Source organism: Eurypyga helias, unplaced genomic scaffold, assembly GCF_000690775.1.
Source record: "Eurypyga helias isolate BGI_N326 unplaced genomic scaffold, ASM69077v1 scaffold1256, whole genome shotgun sequence".
NCBI classification, from domain to species: Eukaryota; Metazoa; Chordata; class Aves; order Eurypygiformes; family Eurypygidae; genus Eurypyga; species Eurypyga helias.
The window spans coordinates 63,874-82,389 of NW_010254478.1; the positions used below are offsets into that span (position 1 = coordinate 63,874).

The following is an 18,516-nucleotide window of genomic DNA, read 5'->3' on the forward strand; positions in this document are numbered from 1 at the left end:
TATCAACAGTTTTGTTCTTCTAGTTTTGGTTGGTGGACTCTACAATGGCTCTACTGTCATTCCCAGTGGCTTTTCATAGAAAATTTCGCCCCCACTTAAGTATTTTAAGATGCCTTAATTATAAAAACCCTAGAAATAAAGATTACACACACACACACACACCCCACACACACTGTGATGGCCTATGAATATGGTTCTGCCATAGTGGCACTTACCCATTTCGGATTATTTTCTACCTCTGAATATTGTGTGATTTCTTGTTAAAGTGAATGACAAGATGATGTATGACACACTTGAGATGGTATTGAGCAGAGTATAGTTGGAAAATTGCAGTGATAATTTTCTTTTTACATCTCAAACTCACAAGCTATTGAGGGGAAAAAAAGAAAGTGTAACAGGCAACTCGAGAAAAAGCATAAGGGGAAACCTTGAAAAATTACAGGGAAATTTCCATAACAGATACACTAGTAATGCTGGTTTAATAATGATTTCCTGTCATGAACTATTTTTATCATTTGCCTGCTCTCTGACGTGGCATTCTATTTAACATTTTTGAGAGCCATGTTTTAATCAGATTAAGCTCAAGGAAACCGATAGGTATCTGTTTGGCTCATGACTTCTGCTTCTGTTTCTGATTTAGTCACAAGGCTATTGTTGCTGGAATCTTTAAAAATCCATTTTGCTTCCCCTTGCAGACGGCTTACGGTGTGCGAGCCTGGAGGTTGTGTGCCAGGGATTTTCGTGATATACACACAGGGTGAATTATGGAATTATTGTAAATTAAACAAAACTGATAGAAACTGCGTCTTTTCCTCATGTGATTAAATAGCTAAAAATAGCTATCTATTTTTAATTTCGAGCATAGTAGTGTTTCTTAGGAACAAACTCACCCGAAGCAGTGTGGTAGGAAAGGCTGATCATGCATAACGTTGCATTGTGATCTACTTAACGTAAACCAGAAGTGTTTTATAAATATAAATAAAAACCTAGATATTCTTGCATCATTTTCTGTAGTGTGTAGCATCAACAGTGCTTCCCATACAAGAGATATCATGAGAATAAAATATAAATACATGTATTTTTAACCTTGATACTGTAATGTTGTTTGCTCATTTTATTGAATTAAAGACAGCAGAAAAGTTTGTAAACAAATTTCTTAGTTATGTCCTCCAATGTTGTACATGTCCTGCAAGCTTAGGAAATGACACCACCCCAGCCCCCACTCCCCCCCCCCAAAAAAAAGTGCTGCATAATGTTTGGGACTGTTGGTTGTGCTTGGACATTAGTGGACTTCAACCTCATTCGATGGTCTCAGCATCTTGGAGCATGGGGGAGAACCAGCAGCTTGGTTTTTCAAAAGCTCAGTCTATACACACTCTTATAATTTCCAGAGCAAAAAATATGTATTAAATTTCTAACAACTTCTTTTGTCTGCTACAAACAGAGTTTTACCCACTGAGCAGAGACAATATTCAGCAGCTTGGTTTGTATTGTATCTTCCTTCAGTATGTTATTTATTTGGTTGACGTGCTAGAAAACTGTGAGGCTAAGAATTAATAAAGGTTATTAGTTACTTTCCATAATAAAATTAGCTGACCTTTAAATAAGAGCATTATACAGGAGATCTCTAAGTGGAAAAATGACAGAATGCATTTTTAATATGGTAGCCATTTTGATTACTAAATCTTACAGTCACAATATAGAAAGTACATGTTGTGATTAAATGTTGGTCTTGACTATATATTTTCAGACAACAATGAAATCGGTAGAGTTTTTGTATTCAGCACAGAATTTAACCCCTTGCTTACAGTTTCTGCCACTTCTTATATTTGATTACATTTGAACCATACTGAAAAATGAAGATGCAACTTAATTTTCTACAAATGAATGTCCTTTGGAACCAACAGCAATGGGAGTTTTCTGTGGTTTTTATGAAGCGTGATGATACGCAGATTCCTTGAGTGCTCGAACAGGCTGCCTTGGGTTGCTCTCAGGCATACGTGATGTACGCCCTGTAGCTGGTCAGATGCGGTTCGCTCTATCAGCTCTTACGTATTCATCTTTCCAGCGTCTGAATTTATCTACCCTTTTCAAGCGAGTTACTACGAAATACGATCTTGCGCATGAAGTTTACGTGCACACCTTCTGTTTTTAAGTTGGGAACAGGATACACCTCATTTCCCAAGCTGCTTTTACAGCAAACTTAATCTTTTTTTGTACTAGCACAGGGTTTGTACTAAATCATGGCATGATTAATTGTGCCTCTCTCCAAAAAATTTCTTCTAAAAACTTAATAGATACTCTGTATTTTTATTGCTATTTTTGGAACTTCGATAATACACACAAAAGGATTCTATTATGGATTGCATTTCAGGTAAACTGGAGTACAGCAGCACAAGCAAGTCTCTAGTTTTTCAAATTTTGACTAGGTCTTATAACATTTGTTGAAATCCTTACAAGATATTCATCTATTTGTAGCATCATATAGGTCTGTCTCCCCATCTGTCTCTGTTTTTCATGACAACGAGGCTCTGGTACATATTTTTTTTTTTTTTTTCCTCCCCACTTTAGTACTTACTCATTGAAGCCCACTGTAATGCTGTTTCTGTCATAGTTATTTGTCCAACAGCTTTTATTGATAATTTGTGATAAAATAGAAGTTTTCTTCTTAGGGAGAGATTTTAACCAGCAATCAGTGATTTCTGTTTAATTAGACTTAGTTTATAAGGTGAGAAAACTAATGTAATTAGTACTCATTTATATACTATTAAATAAATAAGTTAATAATTTGTGGTGCCAAAATATTAGAAACATTGGGGAAAAAAAGAGTTCTTGCTAAATTATTTTCTGCTAGGCCATATTCACTAAGGAATTCATACAACTTTTGTATTTTAAAAGTAGCTGCTCATCTAAGGTTCAACTTCCCTCCAAATAAATCCTTATTTAACAGGATCTCCCTCAGACTCTTCTTTTTTTTCCCAGTATTGGCAGCCTGACTAAAATAGTCTCATCTGGTTTAACTAAAATCTTTGCATTGCTTGGCGGTGGTTTCTTTTGTACGTGGTGCTTAGAGCTCCTTGAAGCTCAAACGGTACAGGAAATGCAAATCATGCAAATCATCCTCACGCTGACGATGTACAGTGGCGTGATTGAGCAGCAGTACGTATGGCTCGTGGGCTGACCACATGAAAGAAGTCATGTAAAGACCAGATGAGCCCAAGCTGGGTTAAGTTAGACTATGTGTGAGCTTCAAAGCTTATAGAATAGCATCCTTTTTAAAAATAAATTTATTTTATTAATAACACCTGCGCCGAGTTCTCAAACAGTGAGAACATGTATAGATGAACGTTGCATTAAATATATGCCATACTTAAATCAGAAGGGCAAAATTGTTATTTTTGTGGAAATTCAGGTATGCATTCCCATCGATGGAAGCAGACCACACTCTAATGTGCTGCAAAAAATGTCCAGTTTATGTTTTTTTTGTACATAAAAGCCCAGCTCTTCTCTGCCTTTCAGGTAAAAATGAAAATAAATGGAAGATAAAAGGGAATTTTGTCTCTGTGGAGGGGTAAGAAGAGGCTTTCTGTAAGTGCTTTTGAGTGGAGAGAAGAGGGAGGTTGAGTGCTTTGCTGCTTCACACTTCTCGGGTAACTTAAAAAATATCCTGCATGGTTTTTTCCATACTTCTTGAGCTCCTTCTGTAGTTTGGGACTGTGTCCTTAAAGCTGAGCCCTTGTTGTGTTGTGTAACTGAACCTCCAAGGTGGCTGGGAGAGCAGCCGTGGTGGGAACCCTGGGCTTTGTTGAGCAACTCTTGTCAGATGGGCGTGCAAACAATGTGTTCATCTGAGTGAGGTCGTGGGTAAAAATTGCTAATATCATAACCGTTTTTTCTATGAAACTTGCAATAGAGATAATGGGTGGTATATTTTTTTTTAAAGACATTCTTACCTCTTCTTACCATGGGCAGTACTCAACATGGGTGGCTCTTTTGCTTCTAGAAGGAGTCTTATTTCTTAGGACTCTTTTTTTTTTTTTTTTTTTTTTACAGCCCTCATTCACTTTTCTTTGGTGTTCTGATGTTTTTAAAATTTGAGATTCAGTCAGATAATGTGACATGACGCAAAGCTGGAAAATGTCAATCTTGAACTGTTTCTGTGTAATCTTGTTTAATTTTTCCTTGAAACAGTAGCCTTAAGGAGGCCTACGATGGGACCAGTCAGGACACTGCACTGTATCACCCTGATGGATATAATTTTGACTCGATGTTTTTTTTACCAGTGCCTTTCTTCTCCTTGATTTTGTTCTTTGTACTAGTAGAGAAGGAAGAAATTCATTTTTTATACTTTATCTACCACATTTTTCATCTTTCCCTTCAAGGCAATCCACAGGTCCTATGTCCAAAGGAAAGAGGGAGATTTCCCATCCTTTTTTTTCCCCTCTTTCTTTTAAACACTAACTATATTCACTTCTTTAATGTCATAGATGAGGAGGAGCATTTCACCCTCACAGTGCCTCTGCAGCCTGGGGCAGCTGTGCTGAGCATGTAGAAATGATGGTTGTGGGGCCTTCTGGGTTCAGTTTGGGCTGGAATGGTTAAGTTCCTTCTATGTGGTTTGTTTGTTTATTCATTTATTAAAAAGAAAAGAAATAAAGGTGAATGAACGGATGGCATCCTGAAATCATCGCAAGATGCTGGGGAAAGGAAGATGGTAAATAAATACTGTTTTCCTGAGCCATTTTGTAGAGTCATCCCTTATGGGGGATATTCATGAGACTTCTGGCACAGGCTTCTGGGCATGTGTTTGTACATCCAGCACTTAGTGTTTTAACAGAAGCTGGAATTTAAGTCACGGACGATATTAAATTATCTTTTATACGCAGCGCAAGAAACACCAAGGTGCGGGAGCTCACAGGGAAAGCAGAAAAGACATTTTACTACTTGTATCTATAATAATTTAATGTAATTTAATATCCATTTCAGTGTTTGACAGGAAGTAGAGCTTACTTAAATATTTGTACCTAAGAGCACAGGGCTGTAGAAAGATCTTTGAATTTTAAAGTTAATTTGTTTCTTCCAGCAGTATATAGAGATATATACAGAAAATTAATCCCATATGATTGTACAGCTACCAGCCCTCCAAAACCTTTTTGGAAATACTTTCCAAAGAACATCCCCAGTCATCTTGACAAACAGCTTGAATAGGGTTTCCTTTTCTGAAAGGTTTTATGTGTAGTCCAAAGGCATGGCTGGGAAAGTGGGGTGATTTGGAGACCTTGACCAGACCTGTTTCCCTTTGCTCTGTGTTTGCAGATATGAAAGCATGTCAGCCAGCCACCTCGAGCAGACTTTTAGCTTTCTGTGATGGAGAGATGCACAATCTTTTTCCGATAATAAATCAGCTGTTGTCAACAGTTTTCCTGGCCAACGTTTAAATAGCTTAATGCAGAATCGAGCTCCTCACAGTAATATCCTGGAATTTGATAGAAATGCAGAAAGCATCTATGTATGTAGTATCTCTGCTTGTTGTGTGCATGTCTGTGTATCTGTGTGTGCGTGCACGCAAACGTGTATATACATGTACTATCTGTGCCCGAAAACACGCTATCTCAAAATACCGAGTCGCTGCATACAGTCCCACGAAGATAACGTGTTATTTCAGGACGTCTGTCAGGTACTGTGATGAGCAGGGTCCACAAGATACGTAGACAGAGCGATAAGATATGAGTTGATTAAATCACTAGACCGTGACACTCACTTATCTTAGACTCTGTCTTGGGCTCCCGAGTTCTCGCTGTGGCACTGGTTCTCTTTGTGGCACTCGATAAGCAAGCTTTGGCTTCAGTTTCTTAATCTAGCAAGCATCTAGTGTATTCTTCTGACTTTGTTATGTTGTGACTATGTATGGCTTCAGCCCCAGAGGCGTGTGCTTCTCCTGCATGTTACTCGGGAATAACAGGCATTCAGTACTGGATGCTATATTTAATGGCAAAAGGAATTCCAAAGTTTCAGGATAATAGTTGTGTATGAGATGTGTTGGGAAAACTTTGTAAGATATCTGGAAGCCTAAAAGCATTATTATTAGAATATTTCATTGTTATTGTATTTTTCCGTGCGGGAAAAATCTCCAAACGTTGCAGCGTTGGGGTTCGGTTTGCTTACTCGGGGAGTGCATCCGTGCTGTAAAATTTGACTTTAATGTGACTGTGAGTGAGTGGTGCAGTTGTTAACCCTCCAGCCAGGAGCTGGGCAACAAAAGTGGGCAAAAGGCTTCAACTTCACAGCTGTCAAATTCTCTCACTTGAGTGAGTTTAGCACATTCTCCCGATGAATGTCTCTGCTCTTGGCGTTGGTCCCGTGTCCCACGTCAGGAGCTCCAAACTGCCTTGCCCGAGCTGCAAAGCGGAGACCCTTTTATTCCTGTTCTTCCACTGGTGCCATTATAACTAAAAACGTGTTACGATAACACGTGAAATAACGTGATAGGACATCAGTAGAGATTACACTTAAAGTCATGCTGTGTAAATGGAAATAAAGCAGCTTATGGGATGTGCCAGGCGTGATGCAAGTTTTCCTTATTAAATATATGGCTGAAGGGTTGCATTCACTCCAAATGCTCCCCTTTGTGATCTTTAGCCATGTTTGTAGAGAACCACTCTTAAAGCACTTAAAGCTTAATTCAGAACAGACAAAACAATTATTTTTTGAAAGTCTGCTGAAATATGTTTGGCAGCTTTTGAATTTAGGAGAGTGTTTGTCTCACTTCTTTGAAATCTCACTTCAGTCGGTCATTCACCATTTCGGTGTAATTGTTCAGATCTGGTAGCAGGTGTGGGCTTTGCTGAGTTAAAAAATGATCTAATAAGAAAGTCTAGTGGGTGTAAATAGTGTGTAATACACAGAGTGATTTTTTTCCCTTATTGATATGCTTTTGGATATTGGTCTACCTGTTCTCTCCATGGTTTAGGTGAAGTGCTGGTTGATAAATATATTTGTGTAGGTAGGGCTTTTGTCCTCCAGTACCTACCCGTAAGTTGGGCTCTTCTGCAACCTCCTTTTTTGAGGTCTTGGTGACTCAGCATCACCTTGTGATGCTGGAGATGCTGGAGGAGCAGCATCAAATGCCCAGTAGGATGTTACAGTGGTCAGTCTTTGGTGGCTACTGAGTAGCTCGTGTTGTCACATGCTAATATTTGAGAAATAGTTACGATTTCTTTTACAAAGGCAGACTTTTTACAAGGGCACGTAGTAACAGGACAAGGGGTAACAGGTTTAAACAGGAAGAGGGGAGATTGAGATTGGACATCAGGAAGAAGTTCTTCCCAGAGAGGGGGTGGTGAGGCACTGGACCAGGCTGCCCAGAGAAACTGTGGAAGTGTCCAAGGCCAGGCTGGATGAGGCTTTGAGCAACCTGGTCTAGTGGAAGGTGTCCCTGCCCATGGCGGGGGGGGTTGGAACTGGGTGATCTTTAACAGTCCCTTCCAACCCAAACCATTCTATGATAATCTTTGATTTTTACCTAAATAGGCAAATTGGAGAACCCCAGCTCTCCTGTAGACTTCTGACTAGTATGCTGTGACATACTCTCTCTTCTCATGGTGCTTCCCATGTCATTTATTACATAAAGATAGTAGATATACAGTTCTTTCAGGCTCTTAAGCATCAAATAGTCTTATTTTTAATTTATTTGAGAACAGAAGTGTCAGTTTATCTTCTGTAAGTATAAATGATGTACGTTGATGCACCGGTGTGTGGCTATTTCTTACATGAAGAGAAGGAAGAAGATTGACACTGCACAATGTGGTTTTATAGTTGAACTATTGCATGAACACAGGGCAGACACATTTAAATTGTAGTTCTGATTGCCAGTTCACTGATCACATTAAACAGTCTGCTCAGCTTACATTACATCAGGAAAGTTGCCACTGTGCTGCAGCAACAAATATTGCAGAAGTCTGAAGGGCAGTTGGGAGAAATAAAGAATTGCACTTTCCTTATATTTTTGTAATATTTGATTAACATACTTTTTTTTTATACATACCTATATGAAGGAGTATGCACTTTGTGAATATATATTAACATCACTGAGTTATTCCTAATGTTCTGTAGTGCTGCCTGCTCCTGACAAACATCTGATACGGATCATATGCCTGTAAAAAGAGAAGTTCCTCGAGCAAAATATCCTCATGAAAACAGGTTGGAGATACTCACATTCTCTCGCTCGCTCTCGCTCGCATGTTACATTTTGGCACGTTGTAGAAGCAGGTAGCATATCTACTACCTGCTGTTGAAAGTGTTGAAGATACTGAATTATTTATTCCATCTTCTGCACTATCCAAACTCGTTTTGGGTAGTTTGACACATCTCGGTCTTCCATATGGATACTTCATGGTGACAGAGTTGCCAGCTGCTCAGGTTTTATGACAGTCTGAATTTTTTCGAGGACTGTATTAGTTTTCTGTGGGAAGAATCCTGCTTTTCCTGAGGTCCCCATTTGTAGGCAGTACTTATGCCTTGAGTTGATCCTCTGGAGTGGGAGTTTTTTTGGAAAATCAGCTAAGAGCTTCCATAAAAATAGATTTATTTTTTTTAAAGGACTTGATGTTTATAGATTGTGTGAAATGAAATCAGAGCCATGGGATACTAGAAAAATGTGAAATCTATTTGGTAAGGAAGCTTACATTCCTTTTTGCAAGAGTCTTCAAATTTGTAAGAAAAAAGTGGTTACTTATCACAGTGCATAAAGCAACATGGAAAACCGCCTGAAATACTTTGGAGAACAGAATTTGTGGGGCGCTTGTTATGTAAAACTAACCGGTCTGCTGAGACCTTGCTCATCATCTCTGCAATTGTGCAAAGTGAGTGGGTCTTTTGTTGTTCTAAAATACAGAATGTGCAGACTTGAAAATTGGTGAAAGGTGTGTTTTGAGTTTGCCACAACTTTGTAAAGTTAAGGAAATCCAGCCATTGTTTTACTTTGCCATTCCTTTGTTTGAGCATCTATTAATTTAAATCTTTTTAAGGGAAACTTGCTAGTTTGGTGAGTCTGTGCTGCACGGAGCTTGATTGCCCTTTAGGGGCAATAAATCAATCTCACTAACAGTGAAGTCCATATATCCATGGCATGGACTGTCTGTCTCTTCTGTCTCATCCTGGATCCAAACTGACACCAGGTGATGTGAAGTAATGGTCCTCAAAGTTTGTTGTGTAGATTTCCTCCTGGATAGTAGTGTTGCTTTGTGTAGTCTTAGGACTTCTCCATCTTTCTGTAACCTCTTGGGCATGTTACGTTTTCCTGCCAACCTTTTGACAGAGTTAGACAGGTCAGATACCCAATGAAATAAGTTTGCAGACTTAAACAATAAATAATGGTATTTAATTGTTACTTAATTGAGTAGAACATTGGTTTTACAAGGCTTTTTCTTTAAAAAAGACTTTTTAACTGTAGATCATTACATCCTGTGTATTTACCCTTGTGCCTTCAGACTCTGTCCTTTCTTTTCCTTCTTAGTTTCTTTTTCTTGCTTCATCCCAGCATATATTTGATCAGAGTTGGTCCAGACATCTCAAGGCCAGGCTGGATAAGGCTTTGAGCAACCTGACCTAGTGGAGGGTGTCCCTGCCCATGGCAGGGGAGTGGGACTGGGTGATCTTTAACGGTCCCTTCCAACCCAAACCAGCCTGTGAGTCTATGGTAAACCATCCCACAGTGGCTAGTTTTCATTCGTGAGTTATTCTGATTTCCTTATGTTCTGCTCTGATAAGATACTTTTGCTTCATCATTTAATGCTGACGGAGTGAAATCTGAGTGAAGAAGATGATAGAGATTCATGGCTTTCTCCTTCCTCCCGTCACCGCATCTATAGCTGCTTGGTCTTGACCTCTCCCTTCATGGAAGCAGAGAGGACGATGTAGCCCATGGTGAACAATCTGGCCACTAAAGTAAAACTGTGCATCTGTCAGTAATTAATTGAAGCCAAATTTAATTACAAATCAGGGAAAAAAATAGTACTGCTCACTTAATAAAATTCAAGAAGCTTCAGTGCTGTTGCCTAAAAGCTAAAGCAACCCAAACAAAGTACTCCCCCCTCAAACATCTAAAAGTCTTATCCGTGAGAGAGTCTGTTTCAAGCTTACTTCTTGACGTTAAATAGGAAAGTATTTTGATTAGCAGGTTTCACATCCTTTTTGGTATCTCTTGAGTTAAAGGTCATCGAAAGTAGTGGTAAGTGTTTAAAACTAGTTCTTAACCAGTTATGTCAGCTGGGAATCTGGCACCAAAATTGGATTCTGAGAATGTGATTGTACATAAGTATTCTGATCAGCTGGTTGAAATAAAAATTCAGAGAGGTAGGAAGGAATTGAGAGAGAACCCAAATCATTTACAAATAATGCATTTCTGTAACCTCTTGAATATTTTAAGGGTGAGAGATTTGCTATTTTTCAGCCCCGTTCTAGTTTTGCTGAATAACATCAGTAAGGTCCACAGGTTGAGAAGGGAGGAACATTGCCCATGGTCCTACCAGAGGTCTGAAAATCTGGGTGGCATGAGGAGGAGACACAGGGAAGGGTGGGACATGCAATAGCGGGGCTGGAAACGCAGCCCCCCTCTACTCCAGCTGTGTCAAATAGCCAGTGTGCATGCAGGCAGTTTAGAGTTTTGTTTGGGGTATGGTATATGTGAAAAAGGGGAAAATGCATTTCTATGCAATAATTTCTCTTGGAAAACCTAACTATGATCTGTCACAGTAGGAACAAAAATTTCAGCTATAGTCTGAAATAACGTAATATAAAATAAGGGAGCGAGAATGTATTTTTAAATCAAAATACCAAAAAGGGATTGGCAATTTGAAACCAGCTATTCATTTCTACTGTATTTTAGCATACAAGACAAACCCCAAATCCAAAACTATTGAAGTGGTAGCAACCATGAATATTTATCACTGTGCACTATATGTACATATAGTAATTACAGCAAGAGGAAAAAATATTTTCCTTTACAATTAATATTTGTAAACGTTTATGAAAGTACATAACAAATAAATAAGACAAACACATGGCCTAATTAAGATGAAAGGCATGACAACCCTTGTGATTTGCTCTGAAAAATAAAGAACGTTAAAATAGTAAGACTTAATTATTTCTGTAAACGTTTCAAATTACGCTCTATCTAGAAAACCTTAATTTATGAGATATATATTATAATGTCTGTAAGCATTTTTGACATTTGTACATTCCATGTCAAAAAAAATTATTTTTAATTTATTATTATTCTACTGTATACTGTCATATTATCACTTATTAGTATTTATTGTTCAGAAGTTCAGAGTCATCTATTGTTTAATGGGAAGTGAAAAAGCTTTTTACATCTGATTGCAGTTTGCATATTCTTGGTCTAGTGATAAAAATGCAACTTCTGCAAGTTGATCATATGAAAATGTGTGTAATAATAAACAAAATAACTGGTCTGTTTTGCTTTCCAGGCATTAATAATGCTGTTTGACGTACAGTTTACCTTTGGAAAATAAAGCTAAATCCATGCTGGGTTGAAATCAAAGAAACTCGGTGGTAGTGTATGCGATGGAGGAACCAAAGCCCTCAGATTTGTTCTTGAGGAGCTCAAAGACACCATGGTCTTTGAAGCCCTTTTGTCTCAAGGTGGATGAGTTTATGGCCATACCTTTTGTCCTTTCATAGAAACATGGAATGGTTTGGGTTGGAAAGGACCTTAAAGCCCACCCAGTCCCACCCCCTGCCATGGGCAGGGACACCTTCCATTAGACCAAGTTGCTCCAAGCCTCATCCAGCCTGGCCTTGGACACTCCCGGGGATGGGGCATCCACAGCTTCTCTGGGCAACCTGTCCCAGTGCTTTCCCACCCTCTCCGGGAAGAACTTCTTCCTGATGTCCCATCTCAATTTCTCTCAGTTTAAACCTGTTACCCCTTGTCCTGTCACTCCCTGCCCTTGGAAAAAGTCCTCTCCCAGCGTTCTTATTTCCTGGCTCTCTGTTTCTCTGATGTTTAAGGAGACAACATAGTAGAGCAGTGTTCAATACTACTTCGTAGCCCACCCTTGCTTGCCTTCCCCAGAGCTGCCCTAACTCTCACTGCAAACGGTTCCCCTAACAGCTCCCTCCTGTTACGTGCCCTAAGGTTTTTGTTGGTTTCTGATCAACTGGAGGAAATGTATCCATCAGCAGTGGTGTGGTTGTGTTCTGTGTTTCACGGTTATTGTGACAATGCGTTGGGTCATAGCTGCACCCTGCTGAGTGCCCAGGATAAAACCATATTTGGGGTGAAAATCTGAGGGTTTAAGACTCTGCTGTATGACATGAGGCCTGCCAGCTGAAATTTCAGGAGCAAGAAATGGATTTATAGATCCAGTATGATTTGGGGTTTGGGAAGGAGAAAGCAGTCAGTGCCTTGCAAGAAGTACGATGGTATTTGATGCCACCAAGTGCTCTAGATTTTGGTTCTAGCTCGGTGCAAAACAGCCTCTTCCAGCATCACAGTCCTCTCCGGAAGGATGGATGAATGCCAGTTCACTCAGTGCTAATTAAGGAACAGTCTTTGGTTTTAGTACCTGTGTCCCTCTAAAAGGCTCATCTTTATAGTCGTATCCAAATCCAACTACGTTTTTATCGTAATCCTGCACGTGGCAAACGAGGAGTGCTCATACCTCATTTCTGGACTGCCAGATTTTCAATCATAAACTCATGTTGCTCTGAAGGTAGTTGTTTTGCAGCAGAGATTTATGACCTTGGATTTCATTTGCAGTACAGGAGAGTCCCTGTTGATGCTGCAGGTTTGTACCTTCCAGCAATCCTCCTCTTCAGGGAGAGCCAGGTGTGGGTTCCCTGGGTGTGATGCAGGAGGTGGCCGTGTCCGTCAGTCCTTTGCGCCGGCAGAGCTTCTGCCAGACAGAGGGAATATTCCAGGACAAATCAGGTGCTTTTGTAAACTCACTTTGTGCTGTAAGCCTGGTGAATTGGGGAATTCAGCCTCCATATCCATAGACACATAAATATGCCCTGTGTGGTCTCCCCAGGGGAAGGCGAAATGTGTTTTTAGTTAAGTTGCATGGGAATTTAATGGAAAGATTTAGGGCAATGCTGTAAAAGAGTAAATCATGGTTACGTGCCACCAAGAAGATTTATAAAGCAAAATAAAAATACTTTAGCACCTTCACTTTTACAGTTTGCTTGATACGAATGAAGCCCTATATTGGTCACTTCGTCTGCTGGTATTTAAAAAGAAGCAAATGCTTTTATATTTTACCGTTTCGCAGTTCTTTGGTGTAAAGTAATGGGAAAGACAGTTGAAAAGGTCGGAGCGTTCTCCGGACACATCACGGCTCAGAACCTGCAAACGTGCTCAGCTTTCCTCCCATGAATATTTGTATGAATTAAGCACATGCTTAACTTAATTCATATAAGTAGTTCATCAGGAGGACTATTAAGTGATTCAGATTAAGCACAAGCTTAGGGTAAGACCAGAGCTGCTGTGGACGGTGGCCCTGAAATTTGGCCAGGCTCCAAGGCAGTGATGCTACTGTGTGTGTGATGGGCCTGCTCTGTGCAAGAAGGTCATTTGTAACACAGAAAAATACTTGGGGATATTCTAGAGAGGAGAGCTAGGGCAGTCGTGTTTGAAATGTGACCTTGAACTCGGGTTTTGTGAGGATTCGCACAAGAAGTTTATTGAAGAGCACTGTGTGTTGTAGTGTTCGATAGGTCTAGATAAGGATACCGTAATAGCAATTGAAATGTGGGGGGTTTTGTGAGATGGTTAAGTTAATGATGTAGCTGTTAATTTGAATTTAGCAGACGTTTTAAATATAGGTTTCTCTTACAGAGACAAAAGTTGCAATTTAAAGCTCTTTGGTGGTCTAAAAACAGCTTAATTCTCTAGTAGCATGGTAATAAGTACTAATCCAGCTTATACAGTGATTGTAGTATGTCATGTTTGTGAAAGATTGCCTAACTCTGCTTTCTCTGGGTTTTATGTTAATTTTTTTAAATTAAACATAAAACCTTATAACATCTTTATGCTGAGATAAACTGTTCAATTTAACTTGTGCTCAAGCAGCAGCTGTCAGGAATTATCACGTTTCGAGCGTTCTTGCCATCACCTTGTGTCTCTACCTCCCGGATACACTCCGTGGGATGACAAAGCTCACCTTGTTAGGATTTATTACTTAAATAATAACCCGAAGTAAAATGAAAGTTGATGTCACACGGAATGACAACTGACATACATTTATGTCGCACGTTACATTATAATAAACTTCCCTTCCTTCCTCTCGTAATAGGTGTTAAGTGGAAATACACTCCAGCATATCCTCCAGTGCCCTGCGCGAGTCCATTAGCCACGTGTGCGGCTGCTCTGTGGGCATGTTCGTGGGGACTCGCGCTGTCAGGTGTTATTTAAGCCTATAATGCTGGAAAAATTGGTTAGTGCTGGTAGGTAGCGGCTTCTGTGCCAAGGAATAAGTATAAAAGCATCTCCTATTTTTGGGGTTAAATTTGGAAAATGCTGTGTGGTGATGCAAGCGAATCAAGAAGGGTGTTTTCTAATAATATTACCATTTAAATGGGTTTGGGTTGATTCTTTTCCTGTAAGAAATGTAAGCAGTGTCATTTCAGGCTCTGACTCTGAATTTGGTAGTAATTGCAACAGTTTTCTGTTGGTTTATTGATGGGCTGGGCAGTGGTAAGTGATCTGATTGTTAAATGAGTCTTATCCCTTCCCATTTACACTGAAGAAAATTTGGGTCTACCTTTTGCTAGCTTTCCAGGATTTTGGCCTTTCTTGTCTTACTCTAATGATGCTGTTGAGTCCTCACGTTTGTCTCAGCCGGTACTACAAACATTGTTTTCCTTTCCTGTGCATATAACCATATTTTTTTCCATATTCTTCTAGTTATTTTGTTGTCCCTCTGGATGACTTCAGATATTGGAACTACACGGTTTTGTCCAGGCTTAAATCTTGGATCTCATTTCTCGTGGTGCTCCCTGTTGCCCTTTTCTCTCCAGTTGTCATGTTAACCTTGGCACCCCCACTGTCTTCTCTTTCCACTCTTGCTTTTGTGCCTTGCTCTGTGGTGCTTCCCGTGTTTTCAATCCCAAAGTGCCATCTTTTTCTTTCCTCTCTCCCTTCAAACGCAGCCAAGTTCATAGATGCTATCCTGTATCAATTCAGTTTTCTTCCGAACTCATTGCAGAAAGAGATTTTCTGAAAAATCAGTAAAGGAGAAACTATAATGCAACCCAGAAATAGCGAATATTTTGCCAAGCAACCATTTCAGCTCATTTTCGTAATGTATGGGGTGTGTTTTCTCCTGTTTGTATTTTTCTTTGTCACTCTGGTGCTAAACTCAGCCCTCTCTGAGCAGGGGGATTGCATCGCCCGTAGGAAACTTCCCTGCCTCTGCGCTGAGTCTGGCACCCAGGTCGTTATGAGCTCCAAAGGTTGTTACTCTTCGTGACAAATAAGTGATGACTTAGCGTAAAACTATTTTTTCCTCTTACTATGGCTTGTAATAAACCAACCCCAGCTCGTATCTTAATTGGCATTCGGCTTGACAGTCCCTTTAGAACGATCAAATATTTGATGAACAAGGCAATAACATTCATCTCTTACTTTGGTAAGCCTTTCAGATTAGCATTGACTCGGGTTGATGAAGATGGATACAGGATCTGTTCTCTAGGAAGTGTTTGTTCTGTAGATACAGATTATCTAGGAACGGTGTGTGTTAGCATAGGTGATAATATGATAGATATGGATGTTTGGGGGAATTAACGAGTTTTAAGGTTGACAGCCAGAATCAGAAGTTTATTAGTGAGGTCAGTTACGTAGTAATCTTGAATGCAAAATCCATTTAAAGTAGGAAGAATGGGAATAAAATAGGATAAAGAACAGGAATAAAAATAGAGAAAATTAGGGAATAGAATTAAAAGAATTAAACATTGCATAGATCATTTTTGAATCTGACCCACTAAAACAGCGGAAAAGATGTCAGAAACCTGCTATGTTGAAAAGTACTTTATTAAAGCTTAATGTTTTACGTGCAGTAAATACCTGATCTCAATTTTTTTTTACCCCTTACAATGGGAAATGTGCAACACAAATGTCTACAGCTGCGCAGTCCTCCGTAGGTTCAGGATTCGGTTCGACTGAAAGCGGCGTTAGCAAGGGACAGGAGGTGCTCGCATGCTTTTGGTGAAATGCGGGGAAATCTGCCGCTGGTTACAGTAGGGTCACAATTTCCTATTACACATTTAAATACATTCATTTTCTGATCGCCTGGTAAGTTATACGAGGCTAAGACAGCAGCTTGTTAGTGCTGTTTGTGCCTGTTTTATGTAATTGAAGGGTGTGTGTCGTGTTGTAGGCTGTGGCATAGCGGGAGTGCTGCGGCAGCGCTGGGGTGTAAGGGTAGAAACAACATTTCATTACAGAGGATACCTAATAACAATGTGAAAATAAAACAGAAAAAGGGCGAAGGAAAAGGAAAAAAAAAAAGAAAAGCAGACCATACTAGATAAGTGCACTGCATAAATCAAAAGGGTTTATGTCATAACATGAAGCATAAAGAAGTAAAGTGTAATGAAACTGGCAAGCAAAGTATTCCCTAGTCAGCCTTATCTTTGTTCCATTTGTCCTTCAGATACAGCTTTTCTTGCCTTTTTCAATAAAATCCATGCAGCTTTTTTTATTTTGCATCTCTCTGTAACTGAGCTGGGAAGACCAATGAGATTCGGTGCTTTTCTAGTTGGGTTCTTAGCAGCTGCTTTTTAAGAGATCAAAACTTTGAATGCTGCTACATGGTATTAAGGCTTAGCTATTGATGTGTCCCTATAGGGGTTATGTTTTTCTTGGGTGGGGGGAGAAGGGGAAGGGGTGACCCCTGCGAGCATGCTCACAGACAGTAAACACTGCTCTCCTTGTTTTCCAGGATCCTCTTTGCAAGCTCGGTGCTTAACCTGGCTGAACTCGCTGCCCTCCGCCCTGACCTTGGCAAATTGAAAAAGGTCCTCTACTTCCATGAGAATCAATTGGCATATCCTGTCCAGAAATGCCAGGAAAGGGATTTTCAGTATGGATATAACCAGATTCTTTCGTGGTAGGTGTTGCTCGCATCGCTCCGCCTTATTTAAGGTGTCCTTCTGTCCGCAGCCTTGCAGCATTGTGAGCCTGAGGAGTCCTCCCTGTAAATGATGACCCTGTAGCAAACCTAGGTATCGGCAGAGTCCCAAAGAGAGGCTGATAAAAGTGCTGTGGCAGAAATAATCTGCTCTACAAACTCATCTCAATTTGCTGCATGAAGTCCACTGATGCTGTTCTGGGCTACCATGGCGTTCCTGTCGGTGCTCGTTTTGACCTGTGTCTTGGCCGTCGGCGAGATGCTTTGTTTCACCGATGCTTCGCAAAGCTGCAGCTAATCAGCTCTTCCTCGGCCGTAGCTTTTACTGCATCCAACTGAAATTATAGAGAGGGTTTTAGGGAAATAAACAGAAATTAAAATGTACTGCAGCACTTTTCTTGTGAAGAGAGGGCAGTAAACATACCAGATAAATCCTTATATTTCTTTCATCTAGTATTCAGAAATTGTGCAGTGCTAAAATACCCAGACGTTTTAAAGGCTGTGGTCCTTTATTGTTGCTAAAAACAAATGTATTTCTCGAATCTGAGTTAATGAAAGAAGTTAATAACAGCAACACTGAAAAGCTTTGTGGTTAGGCGCTGAACAGCCCTATGTGAAACAGCACAACTCAGTTGTTTTGAACTGAAAAAAATTAATTTCCATGCTCTTTCTCACCTATCTGTTAGTAGGAGAATTATTAAGAGTAGGGGTTGAGCATTTTAAGATACAAGTTAAGCTTTTGCATCTTTATTTCAATATCAGCTGGCTTATACTATAAAGATCTATGTATAACCTGACCATTCTGTAGCTGCTTCTGGCGCTGCATTTGCAACGTGTTTCCGTTACTGGGCAGTAAAGATGGCGAGGTAGAGTGAAAGGTCTTTTGAAAACAGAAGCAGCCATTTGCAGATTTTATAATGAAAAGATGTGGGTTTTGGCACTGGAGCAAGGATTTTTTTTTTATCTATATGTTTTGCTTTATTCATGGCAGTTATTTTTCACACATCTATTGTAAGCTGACATACATTTATCCTCAAAATAGGCATTTTTAAGATAATAGAAGTATCTTCTTATATTAGGGAAAAAAAGAGAAAACTTCTGTAGGTGCTTTACTCTGTCTTCCTAGCCTCTCCATGTAATTATATAATATTCATCTTCCCTTTTCGTTGCTGTAGAAACACCAGCAGATAGACGCCATCTCCTCTGTACTGTTTGTATCTACCTGGTGGTCATCTGCACAGAAATGCCATCTTCCCATCTTCCAAATCTGTTAGAAATGCTAAAAATGTTTTGTATAGAAGTTCTGGAGGCAATTGAAATTGGAGCACTTTGGATCTTCAGGTTGGTGCTCCGACTCATTAAGAAA

The 18,516-nt window shown here is 39.8% G+C and overlaps 1 protein-coding gene across 1 annotated transcript in view; it reads left to right on the top strand.

Moving 5' to 3' along the window:
• The window catches only part of LOC104510653 (glycosyltransferase-like domain-containing protein 1), a gene marked incomplete at its 3' end in the record, with an annotated part of 34,826 nt that extends 17,697 nt beyond the window's left edge, over positions 1 to 17,129 (top strand). The window contains exon 2 of the mRNA XM_010152975.1: positions 16,962 to 17,129. Coding sequence (XP_010151277.1) covers positions 16,962 to 17,129 — 168 coding nt within the window. The remainder of the gene's footprint in view (positions 1 to 16,961) is intronic.
• Positions 17,130 to 18,516: the final 1,387 nt, after the last annotated feature.